Source organism: Lepidochelys kempii, chromosome 12 (assembly GCF_965140285.1).
Source record: "Lepidochelys kempii isolate rLepKem1 chromosome 12, rLepKem1.hap1, whole genome shotgun sequence".
Taxonomy (NCBI): Eukaryota; Metazoa; Chordata; order Testudines; family Cheloniidae; genus Lepidochelys; species Lepidochelys kempii.
The window spans coordinates 7,358,274-7,370,301 of NC_136391.1; the positions used below are offsets into that span (position 1 = coordinate 7,358,274).

The 12,028-nt window shown below is 49.7% G+C and overlaps 1 protein-coding gene across 13 annotated transcripts in view; it reads left to right on the forward strand.

The window, feature by feature from the left end:
* Nucleotides 1-4,942, forward strand: part of KIFC3 (kinesin family member C3) — a 73,700-nt gene extending 68,758 nt beyond the window's left edge. For 12 of the 13 annotated variants that reach the window (XM_073307382.1, XM_073307384.1, XM_073307386.1 and 9 more), the window contains 3 exons: nucleotides 1,537-1,671; nucleotides 2,054-2,162; nucleotides 4,264-4,942. In XM_073307382.1, the coding sequence (XP_073163483.1) occupies nucleotides 1,537-1,671; nucleotides 2,054-2,162; nucleotides 4,264-4,289 (270 nt within the window). In that variant the 3' untranslated portion in view covers nucleotides 4,290-4,942. The remainder of the gene's footprint in view (nucleotides 1-1,536; nucleotides 1,672-2,053; nucleotides 2,163-4,263) is intronic. The other variant, XM_073307385.1, reaches the window with a different exon arrangement.
* The last annotated feature ends 7,086 nt before the right edge of the window (nucleotides 4,943-12,028 follow it).

The following is a 12,028-nucleotide window of genomic DNA, read 5'->3' on the forward strand; positions in this document are numbered from 1 at the left end:
ACAGTCTCCCTCTCCAACATCAGCCTCTCTTCTTGAGTTCTCCTAGTGCCGCTGCGGAATATCTGCACTTGGTCGGGTCTGTGCTGGTGATGAAGCATGAGGAATACGTTACGTGTTGTGTAAATGTATGGCATTCCTCTCCCCTTTCCCCGCACTGCAGAGTAGCTTGCCATTTGGGACGTGTCACGGACTGAAAGGGAAAGGTGCCAGTGCAATGGAAGGGGATACTCAGGTTTAGCTGAAAGCCTCCTCTTACAACAGCGAGTGGACACTTCGAGCTGGAGATGTCATTTCTAGCTTGGGGAGATGTACCCTCACTAGCTTTGTTTGAGCCAGTGCGCTAAAAATAGAGCATAGCACGACAGTGAAACCAGTGAGAGGGCTGGCCACCCTAACTACAATCCGACTGAGGTCCGTAGGGATGGACTTAGGCAGTCAGCCCAGCCTGCTACCTGCACGGCAGCAGCTACCCTTCTATTTTTAGCGTGGTAGTGGGATCGAAGCTAGTGCACACACGTCTATTCGAGCTGGAAATGACACCTCCCGCTCAAAGTAGAGACATGCCCTCAGTCACAGAGGAGGAGCACAGTTGTCCATCACGGCACTCCACCAGCATCAGAGCCAAGAAGTCGGGGCATCCAATGAGATTCAGTCAGCCCTGCCTACTTGTCTGTTTACATTATACTTGGGGGCACTGTGTGAGGAAAAGACTTGATCTTGAAATGGAACCCGCAAAACTCATCCTTTTCTATTGTCTCTCTCTAACAGCTCTACTCAAAGAGAGCTCTGTTGTGCATGAGAGGCAGGAAAGCCAGTAAATCCATTCACAGATTCTAGTACTGGGTGGGTCACAGAGATCTACTTGTATATGGAAGTCTGAGAAATCTCATACTAAACTACGGCTCTAAATGTTCTCTAACAGCCAGGCCAGGCCAGGGGACATGTGGCTTTTTGGGGTGGGTTTCCCCCTCTCCTCTGTATTTTTCTGTGGTTGGCATTATCAGATTCTTAATAGTCTCTCTCTGCTCACCTCTATTTGTTCATGGTGGCCTGAGGTGTTTTTTTAAAACCTCCCTGCAGCTTGTGTGCCCCCTCCCCACCAGGAATTTCACCAATAAATCACTAGAATGCCTGTGTCTCCACTGTTCCCTTATGGAAGAGCCACTGAGCAGTTGCCAGCTGCTGTAGCTTATTTCAGCTCTCCTACAAACAAAAGTGTGTTAGTTACAGGGAACACACTTGACTCTGATTGTAAAGCACCACATACGTGTACAGTGCTATAATGGGAAATGATTTTTATTAATCATAGGCTCTTAGCAGCTCTGAAATACTCTTGCTGTGACGGAGAGCTGGAACTTAGATTCTATCCAGCCTCACTGAAACTGCTGTCTGATAGTGAACACGGCTCTTCCAGTCCTGCCCCCCCTCCTGTTACCAGGGATCGACGGCTGCCCGCTGCGAGCAGTACGGGAATATTGGGAGAGAGGCCGGGAGAGTTCAAGGCAGTGAATGCTGTGTATTTCTGTCTGGCTCCAGGTCTCTCCAGTGGAGAAGAACACAAGTGAGACTCTCTGTTCCCTAAAGTTTGCTGAGAGGGTTCGCTCTGTGGAACTGGGCCCTGTATCCCGGAGAGCAGAACTAGGGTCCTGGTCTAGTCAGGAGCACTTAGAGGTAACTAACCAACCCCGTTGCACTCTTCCATTGCCTTGCGTTAGATTGTTCTGTTGGGGCGCTGTTCACGTTCTGTTTCTCTGTGACACACACAACCTCCTCCACCCTGGGACAGTCTTTCTCCCTCTCTCACCAGCCCCAGGGCCTGAAGTTTGGAACTCCCCCTGAGGGCCCTTCTAGAATCTACCAGCCTGCTCAGAATACAATGGCCCCTTTTCTGACTGCCTTGAGCAGTAGTGGTCCCATCCGGCGCGGCCTGCATTCTTCATGTGGCAGATTTACTAGGCTGGCCCAGTGTGGTGATTTGTCTTTAAAAATCCTTAATGGTGCAGACAGTGTAGCTTTTCTTTGCCGTCTGATCCCGGGCTCTCACTCTCTCTAGAATGATTCAGCAGGGGCAGCACAGCCCTCCATTCGAACACATTCTTCTCCTAGCTCCGGGACCCCTTTAAGACGAGCAGGCTCATTCCGGAGGAAGCTCCAGACCTCAGGTAGGTGCAGTGGAGAGGTCTCCTTCAGCCTCTCGGTGCTTCCCTATTTTCAGTAATGCTTCTTGACACATGTGGATGTGAATAACAAACTCCAGACTCTTCACCCTCTGTCCAAACTGTATGAATTCCCACCCCCTCTGCCCCACTCAGCTATGGTTTCTGAGTCCCTCCCAGCAAGAAGAGAACTTCTTCTGAATGCATTGTTTGTACAAAAGGCTGACCCAGAGGGCTTGTCTTACCATAAACGTGTGGGCATTGGCTCTGCAGCATCAGACAGAGCCCTTAGATCTCACTGAGGTGAGCTGCTTTATCCAGTGGCACATAGGCTGTAGAGAAAATTCACAAGCCCCTAATAGGGAGAAGTTAGGAGGCTCAAGCCACCCTCCTTGGATTTCAGATTGGATTCTCCAGGGACCCACAGACAAAGAAGGGATTTTTGGATAAATAGCCTGGTTTTAAACTGGCTCAGGGCCTTCTTCCAGCAAATGGACAAGACCCCTGGTCCACAGAGGGCCCCAGCCCTGAGGGACGGGTTGGAAGGGCTGGGCCTACCGCAGCCCTATAAGACCGTGTGCTTGTTCTGAGCTGAAGCTGTGATGAGCTTGAAACAACAAGGAAAACCATTGTGTGTGGTGGGGGGGCGGGTTGAGGGACTGCTCCTGCCAGAGCCCATATTAGGGTTGGGGTGACCTCCGGTAAGCTATTTAGCATGTGTGTAGGTTCTTTTGTTGTTTTCAATATGTTTTCTGTGTGGTGCTTTTACCTTAAGAATAAAATTGGCTTGCTTAGAAAGAGCTGTATGGTAAACACTGTTAACCATCTCTGCAGAGAAAGCAAGCGGCTGTAGTGGGGCAGCCTATCTCTGCTGGTGGGAATACCACACTGAAGGCAGAGAACTGCGCAGCCTGGAAATACCCCAGATAGAAGGGAGAGACGTGGGTCTCCACCCAAGAAAGGGAGCTGGAATCCTAATGCCCTTGCTGGGGCCCTAAGGGAAAATACAAGGCAGTTGCCCAGGACTGTGACAAACGGCTCTTTTCTGATACATCCAGTCCCAGTGTGCGAAGAGCGATCCTAGGAACTGAGGTGTCCACGTGCTCTGATGTGTTGTGCTCTATTCATGTTGCCTTTTGAGGGTCTTCACAGGACAGTTCCCCAGATAAATTCCAGACTAGACATGACTATAGAAAAGAGGATTGGTAACAACTGGGGCTAGTGCAGCAGACAACTAACGGCTCATTCGCCTGGAATAAGTTCATTAACTAAACACAAAAGATCTGGAACATTCCCAGTTAAATCTCTTCCACCTCCCTTCTTGGAAGAGGACCCAGTGGTGATGCTGCCTGGTCTGAGATCTTAATCCCACCTGCTTTGCTTCTGCTCCAGCGTCCATGTGGTGGGGAGCCGGTGCTGACCAAGGGAAGAGGTTTTCATTGCAGACTGCAAGCTCATGCTGTCGTCATCGCCTCTGGTTTAAGGACCAGTAATGGCCATATAGTTTGACAAGGCAGCATAGCAAAAACCACCCTTGGCAGCCCTTCCTGAAGGGGGCACAAAGAGAGGGAGGTGCTACATAACCTTTGTGCACTGCTCTAAATCCCACGCCCAACTTCCCCTCCTCCTCGTAGCACTGAGAGAAAAAGTGGGGGAGGGGGAGGCTTCGTTGCAGGGGGCGGGAACATGTGTAACCTCGTCTCCAATGAAACTGTGTTGTTCGCTTTGATTTCAGCCTGAAATTAGGGGAAGTCCTGGCCTCCAGGTGAGCATGTGCAGGTATGGAGGGCAGTCGGGTTTAAGCCTTTCTGTAAGCGGTGAAGGTCTCTACTTCAGTAAACGCTTAAGGAGGAAGGTCAAGTCTGCTCAATAACTGGCAAAGCGGGGCTTGTGTCTCAGAAACGGTGTGAGGTGGTTTGCAGTCTCTAATGCAGGGCGCTTTTTCTTTGGCAATTCATGGGCCAGGGTTACAGCCGGGGCCTTCCTTTGGTGGTAGCAGGGAGAAGCCCTCACACCCTAGAAGCACTGTCTCTACATTGGTGTTTGGGGCAGGAATTATGCATTCTCCCCTTTGCCATAGTATTGATGCTCTTTTCTTTCCTTGTAGGAAAGCTGAGGCCAGTCCCTGTGTGATGGACACGCTCAGCTGGGAAACAGGATCTGCTCCAGCCCCAGTGAGCTCATGCTGTGAAGGAGAACCCCTGCGTTTCAAGAGATCCGAAAACGGAAAGAGACTCTCCTCCTCCCCCACACCTCTCCCACTGGATTGACAATGCACACTACTGTGCCCTGTCACACATTCAGGAGCAAGCAGGACTCTGTGGGATCCAAGAGCCAAAGGTGAACACAGTTCTCTCCAGGCTCCCGAGCAGAGGCAGAAGCTCTTGGAAGCATGGACAACAGGTTGCTCCACTGCAGATGTGAAACCAGGTTGTCAGGTGCCGGTTCTCCTTCCTCCATCTCTGAACCAAGACTCCTGCAGAAATAAAGTCCCACCTGGAGACTCGTGTCACCAGATAGGGGCTCCAAGCTTGGCAGTGCACACTATGGACTCCATTGCTGGCAATGGATGCCCCTGGAGCTGGATTCTGGTGGACCTGAGCCCAGGGGCTTTTACCTGCCTCCCTGTGGCACTTATGCATGTATACTTTTATTTGCCATATGGAGGTTTTTAGTGGATCTGAAGGGAGAGTAGAGCTGCCGGGGCCTCTCCCATCTCACGGCCCCTGGCTTTATTTGTAAATGAATAAAGAGTATCACCAAGCTGTTGGTTTAAAACCTACCAACCAACCGTGTCTGTGCTTTCCTCTGTGCAACGACCAGGGCTGCGTCTGTTCGGATCTATTCATGGCTCTCCGGCTGCTGCCAGCGAGAGCTGTGGAAGGGAAGATCACGGACTTTCATGCCACTGTCTTCATCTCCTCAGAGATAGCTGGGGTAAAGCTTGTGTAGGTGTCAGCTGGTCGAGGACAACCTAGAGGTAATTTACGGCAGGGACGTCCACATTGGCCCTAGTTCAAACTTCACGCTGACATACTTGCACACATGCTATTTCATTGTATTCTGCTGCCCGACACACAACGCAGAGAGAGGGGAAGGGTGAATTTCAGAGGGGACGGTGTGTGCCTCTTATTCTTGGATTTAAACAGCATTTGGGGATCCAGAAGGGCCATAATTTGCTTGGCTAAAGCTCACAATCCATTCACTTTGAAGCAGTCTTCCACTCATTTTCACATCTGCAAACTACAGATGGGGACTGTCCTCTTCACCCACTTTTCCTAAAAATACAAGCAGTACCTTCTTCTGATCCCCCATTGCTGTTTCTCAAGCAGTCCTCTCCCTCCACCAATCATCTCCTTAGTTGATTATAGCTGTGGAGGGTGGGGATAGCCACATAGGAAAGCAAGTTTGCTGGTCATTACGGTAAATGTTGAGGAAGAAATGTTCTAGCCCTTCTGTGCTGTTTGTCCCTTAGCAGAACTTTTCCATGACATGTCCTGCACCCTCTGTGTATAAAAGCAGCAGCCAGCCACCACTAAAACCAGCTGAACTGTCTGCCTTAAACCAAGGATTCCTCATAGCCAGCCAGAGTTCCTTGGATCCAACTCTAGAGGCAAATGAAGCTCTTTAAGTGACTTTCATACCTTTATCCATCTGGCAGGAGAGGGGTAGTGAGGTTAAGGTTAGAGCTGAGAAAAGCAACTACTGCCTTTAAACTGGTGTTTTCCTTGTAGCAGCGACCCAGGCTTCCAGCTATCTAGCAGATATAACTTGGTACTGCTCTGCAGGAAGCTGGAGCAGCCAGGTGGTAACTGAATAGTGCAGCTGTCTTGCTTGCCAAAGACCAAGGGGATCTTAACACTGGGTTTAGAAAACTGAATCAATCCTTTCCTGGATCTGTCTGTCTCCCTGAGCCCTACTCCTGCAGAAAGTCTCCCATATGTGACCAGGGCATCTACTATTTATTTTGACGCTTGCATAGGCCAGCAAAGACTGGAATCCTGCTACCACTTAAAGCAAGATCAGGCCCCGCTGTGTGTGTGATGCAAAACATTGGAGCCAGAACCCTTTCTTACCATCCCTCTGCTTCTCACCACTACCCCCACCCCCCACATTGCATGCAGGACTTGACATACAGGGCTGTGCAAAAAGCACCTGTTAATGTGCCAGTGTAATAAGCCTGCTGCTGAGCAGCGATCGAATGTTTAAAAAAGCTTCAAATAAAGCTAATTGTAAAGCTATTTAAAAACCGTCTTCTCTCTTTCTAAACAGGTCAGTGTGTTCGTTCATGGAAGTGTCTGAAATATTTATAGCCTCTCTTACAGTCTCCGAAAAGAAACAAGCAAAAAACGTTGGTTTATATAGTTAAGTGTGGATGTTGTCTAACCTTTGGGGGTGGGGTGGGGTGGGGTGCGGTGCGGTGGATGGAGTTCAAGAGCTGTTGTTTAGAGCAGCTGCCCAAATACAGCCAACAGGGTGTGCTGGCCTGCATTACAGAGGACAGGCTGCATTTGTCAATCTTCCCAGTATTACAAATACTTGATTCCACCTTGGCTCTTTCTAAGCTTGTTCTTGCGCTATGGATTCTATTTAGAAAACCCAGCCTTTTGTAAGATTAGATGTTTTTATGTATTTTAATAAAAAGATCCTGTTTTGTAACAAAACTTATTTTAAATAAATTGTATAAAGCAACTGCTTTCACGCTATTGGTTTGCCTGCTGCTAGTTTATGATCTCTCTCCTGCTGGCTGCTGCAACAGCTTAAAATTCTTTCCTCTCCCATTTTACTGTCACTTGCAAAATGTGTTGCTTTGATCAATCTTTTCATGCTTTATCCTAAAGCGCCTATTTAATCTCTCTTTTTGCTGCTGTTTACTACAATCTGAGGTGCAGCTTGTCTTCTGCAGGCCGCTGCCTGAGAAACATACAAAAACATAAGAGCTTTTACCATCACAGACCTTGAACTTGTCATTTTTGGGGCAGGGTAGAATTATTTTCTTTATCGGTGGGAGGAAGAGAGGCCACAGCCGACAGTGTACTGCAGGGATGGTTCCTGGCAGGGAATCTAGCCTAGCTTGTTGCCTCCTCGGTACTAGTGCAGTTGGCCTGAAAAGGATTACATGCCTGCTCGCTGCAGGGAGTCAGAAAATAGAGGGAGAATGTAGGTCTCCCGCTTCTAACCGAACGTTAAGCAGCATGCGTCATCCTCCACACAATTAGTACCCCGTGGGAATTCTGAACCACTGCACATGCGCAGAATTTATGTCCCCCACACATTTCTTTGATTCCCTGCAGAAAAATGACTTTCTGAGGGGGAAGCAAAGGGAAGCCACAAGAGCAGTCACGTGACCCTCCCCAGCTGTAAGTTTTGGGTGTCCAGGGCAGCCAGCAGAGAGGTAAATCACTGTGGGGCAGGAGATGGGACTGGGGAAGAGCTGACTGGCAGCACCCACCCTGCACTGGGCTCAGTTGCTAGTCCCAGCTGGGCTGGGGAGGACAGGACTTCCTCTTCCCCTGCATGACATCCAGGGCCAGGTCAGACTCACCCCCAGATTTCTCCCCTGGCTGCACGCAGCTCTGCAAACTCCCCCTTCCCCTGCTTCCTTCACCCATTGCTCCTCAGCTGCATGGGGAGGGATCCCTGTACAGGGAGCTGCACCCCCATCTGCCCAACGCCCACGTATCCAGACCCCCTCATACCCAAACGCTCCTGTTGAGCCTCATTCCCCTGCACTCAGAACCACCCCCAAGATGAGCCCCACTCCCCCAGCATCTGGACCCCCCTCTGAGCCCCACCCACTCCAGCCCCCCTGCCAAGTGCTATCCCCCCTATACCCAGACTCTGCCCCACTAAGCCCCAACCACCTTCACCTAGACTCCCCTGCAGAGTTCCATTACCATTGCACCCAACCCCACCCCCCACAAGCCCCTGTGCATCCAGATCTTCCCTGCACCTGGATCCCCCACTAAGCTGCCCACGCCCAGATTGCCCCCCCACAGAACCCTCAACTCACACCTGGAACCCCACACACTAAGCCCCTCCACACTTGGATCCTGCCTTGCCCACACAGAGGGCAGGGCCCAGGGGTGTTTCTGGGGCAGGCCCAGTCCTTGCGCTGTCAGGGTTGGGTGCAGCCTCACCACTGAGTTCGTGCCCTGGGCGGGGGGAATCTTCACCATGATCTCCCCCTACCTCTAGGCAGCCAGGGGTCTGTGTTCCCTACTGTCATGCTAGAGTCTCCGCATTTATTTGACAAAAAAGAGTGCAGAATTTTGCAGAATTTTAAAATGTGTGCAGAATTTCTATTTTTTTAGCACAACATGCCCTCAGGGAGTAAATTAGGACAAGGAGAGGGTTGCAGCTTCACACTGGCTTCTGTGCACAAGCATGTAAGTGGGGAGGAAACTGAAGGGCAGCACCTGATGCAGGTACAGAGTCAGGAAAAGACTTGCAGGAGGTGGATGGAAAGAATGGCATTGCAGTTGCCTAGGTCAGCTGCTATGTGGGGAAGGAGGAGTTGGGCAAGGATGAGATGGGGCTAGGCCATAGCGTCTCCAGCTCCTTAACTAAGGCTGCTTAGTTTGTGTGAGACTCAGGGTTTGGCAATGATCAGTCTCTTTCCTCAGCTAACACCCCATTCCAGCTACATACCTGACTCCCCTCTGTCCCAGATTTGTTAGAACAGTTGTGTACCATTTCCCGTACAGAGCAAACGGGAACTCTGGCTCCACATCTTACTCTGCTCTCCCATGCCTCCGAAGTTCCTGACCTGAGGCTGCTCAGCCTCATACCTCTGCTCTACGACAGTCTCCCTCCCCATCAAGCAGTGGCCAGGAATGGTAAGGGAGAAAGTAGTAGACAGTAGATTCCCTTCATTTATTCTTTGCTCTTCCCCTCACTTCTGGAGTTCACACAACTGCTGAGCTGGAACTGGGCAGTGGGGTGCTGGAGACAGCAGCGGATTCAGATTTAACCAGAGATGAATTTCATTTACCAGACACACTATTTTTTATTTCACCTGTTTATAGGGAAACACTTGCAAAACACCTAGAGCTGGGGGACAAATCATTAATCAGCAGCCTCCAACCTAACAGCTCCAAGAGACAGCCTGACAGAGAGAGACAATGCACTCCAAGACTAACCACAATGGATCAGTTCCTAGACTACTAAATGATTGAAGATTAAAGGATAAAGCATGGGCAAAACCCTGAAGAGCCAATTATAGGCTAACACCAAGGGGCGTTCCAGCATGTCAGAAAGCTAGTATTTGGCCAAGATATTTATTTTAAGCAGCAGACTAAACCTCTACGCACTCAACCATGAAAAGCATCTGCTACTATAGTCTGAGGCATGAGCCACCATGCTCACAAGTGGAGCCAGGACTTCCCAGCAAGCACCTACTTACTACATCACAGAAGAGTCACAAACTCAACCAAGCAACTGGGCATTTGCTCCATGCTCCTCGGAAACAATCCCAGCAGAGGTTAGTTCCTTCAGGCTGGCAGAGCTCTCCAAAGAATTATGGAAAGCAGCTGAGTGGTCTCAGGGTGCAAATCACTTAGCCTGAGGAGGCTGCACCCAACCCATAGAACCACATTGTCTTTTCACAGCTGAAGAGGCCAGTGTTCGAAGTTTAACATATGATTGTGTTTACAGAGCTCCAATGTATTTAACAAAAACAAAAAAACAAACAAAAAAAGATGTTCTAACTCAACTGTTCCCCCCACCACATTCACTAGGAGAGAAACCACCTCTCTCCACATCAGTCCAGCTGCTCCATGCAGACACGGGCACAGCTGCAGAATGACTATTTGCATTACTGGCTCTTTTGTGAAAGACAAATAGTCAGGAAGAGAGAAAAACCACCAATTGCGCCATTTCTGATGCAGGAACAGCTGATTCTGAGAAAGGCAGTTTTCCTCCAGCTCAAGTTATTTTCATAACATTTCCTCCATCCTTCACCAAGTATCCTGGCCTTTTTCAGGTGTTCTGATAAACCTGCAACTTTTGGCCTTTACCACAGTTGCACCCGATCTACACAGAGTGCCAGGGTAATCCTCACCCAAGCATGGATCGCTGCTTACTTACAAAGTTGACACATGACAGGAGTACTGTCTACTGAGTATTGGGCAATCCTTACCTGCATGCCATTCTGCCTTAGGCACGCACTGAAGTGTGTGCAGTATTACACAATTCTTCTCCCTTCTGTCCTTATTTCTCAAGTACACCCGTTTCTAACTTGAAAAATGCTCAGACAGCTGCATCACTCATTTCAACAAAACCCAGACATGGGTGTAGCTTCATAAAACAGCCTGGAATAGAGCACAAAGCAGCAGGGAACAGCAACCACAAAGGAAGGCTGACAGCCAGTGTTTCACAAGTCCCTTCACTGCTCTTGGGTCTCTCTCCAGACTACTCTCCGAAACGTCAGGACAGATTTCACCCTCAGCCCTGCTCTGCTTTTCCTTAGGGGTCGTGATCTGATTTCCACAGCCACCACCACAGCAGGAAGCGTCTTGCTCTATGACTCCAGAGGTTGAGCCATCATTGACACCTCTTTCCCCATTGCTATTCACACCGAGGCACTGGAGAACTGCTCAGACCATTCTTGTAGGGCCCAGTAAATGCGCAAGACCGACCAGAGGGGGATGAATTTAAGATCACATTGACAGGTGTGGATCAGAGCACTTTCATGGCCATACACCCTTAGAGTGCTTTTATGGCTAGAGAACCTCTCTACCTGTGACCATGATGGAGCAGGTTTCACCAGCAGGCAAGCAAGCAGGATGCCAGTTAATACGTAACCTTTAAAGAGTTTGTGTGGAGGCCATGCTTAAGGAAGCAAGGAATTGAACCACTGGCTCCAGGCAGTGGCTGTGCAAGCTTCCCACACAGCACTCTGCACTGCACAGCCATCCTGAATGACAAACGCCTGCTGCTCCTTCATAAGCATTATATAGGATTAGAGCACTGAGTCCTCAAGTCATGTCCTCTGCTCCTTGTTACATGCAGGCTTTGCTCCTGGTCTGAGCCCTGGGTCCTCTTCACTCCCTCCTTGCTCTGTGCTTTCTTCCAGACTGCTCATACACTTGGATTTGCCTCTGTCAACCAAGCCCTTCATTTTGCCCTAGAGCGCACCACTGGGGCCTGCAGCTGCCATGCTTTACTCACCCATGGAGTCCCACTGACTGTACTGTCTGCTCCCATGTTGCAGCATTGGGTCATTAGACTAAATTCTTCAGGGCAGGTAACTTAAGTGTTCAAGCACAGCTCACCCACTGTGCACGGCTGTATACACATCAGCACAACACACTGAACAGGTTACCTCCAGCAAAAGGTAAGAGTTATGGCCCTCTTCAGGCTAAGCAGCAAACGGGGAAGACAGAGGATAAAACACTGATGGGTTTCACTTTTGTTCCCAGCCCTTACATTGTCAAGACGCAGTGCTGGAAAGGCTTGGGTTACTTGATGCTGGTTCCATTGCATTTAGCTTGGGCAGTGAGTGCGTTAACCAGGTTTGGGTTTTGGTTCTTGTACATCATACACCCTGCCTGCAACCCAAGGGAATATTCAGACAAAGTTCCTCATCAAAACCCTAAAGGTGGGACCTTAACTGTGCCACAGGAAAGGAGATCCATGTCAGACATGGGAACTGGTCCATTCAAGGACAAGCTGTGAATGGAGATTTCTTTTAAAGCTTCTAGGATGGAATAAGACAGCGGAGTGAAGATGTCCTGTAAAATCTGAACTAGGCGCTTGCTGGTGCCCTCTCCAAATTCAGGGGCTGCACCTTGGCCGTGACATGCAAACTGACACGGTTCAGCAGCACCCCACAGCAGGAGACGAGACCGCAGTATGGTTCCCACTGTAAA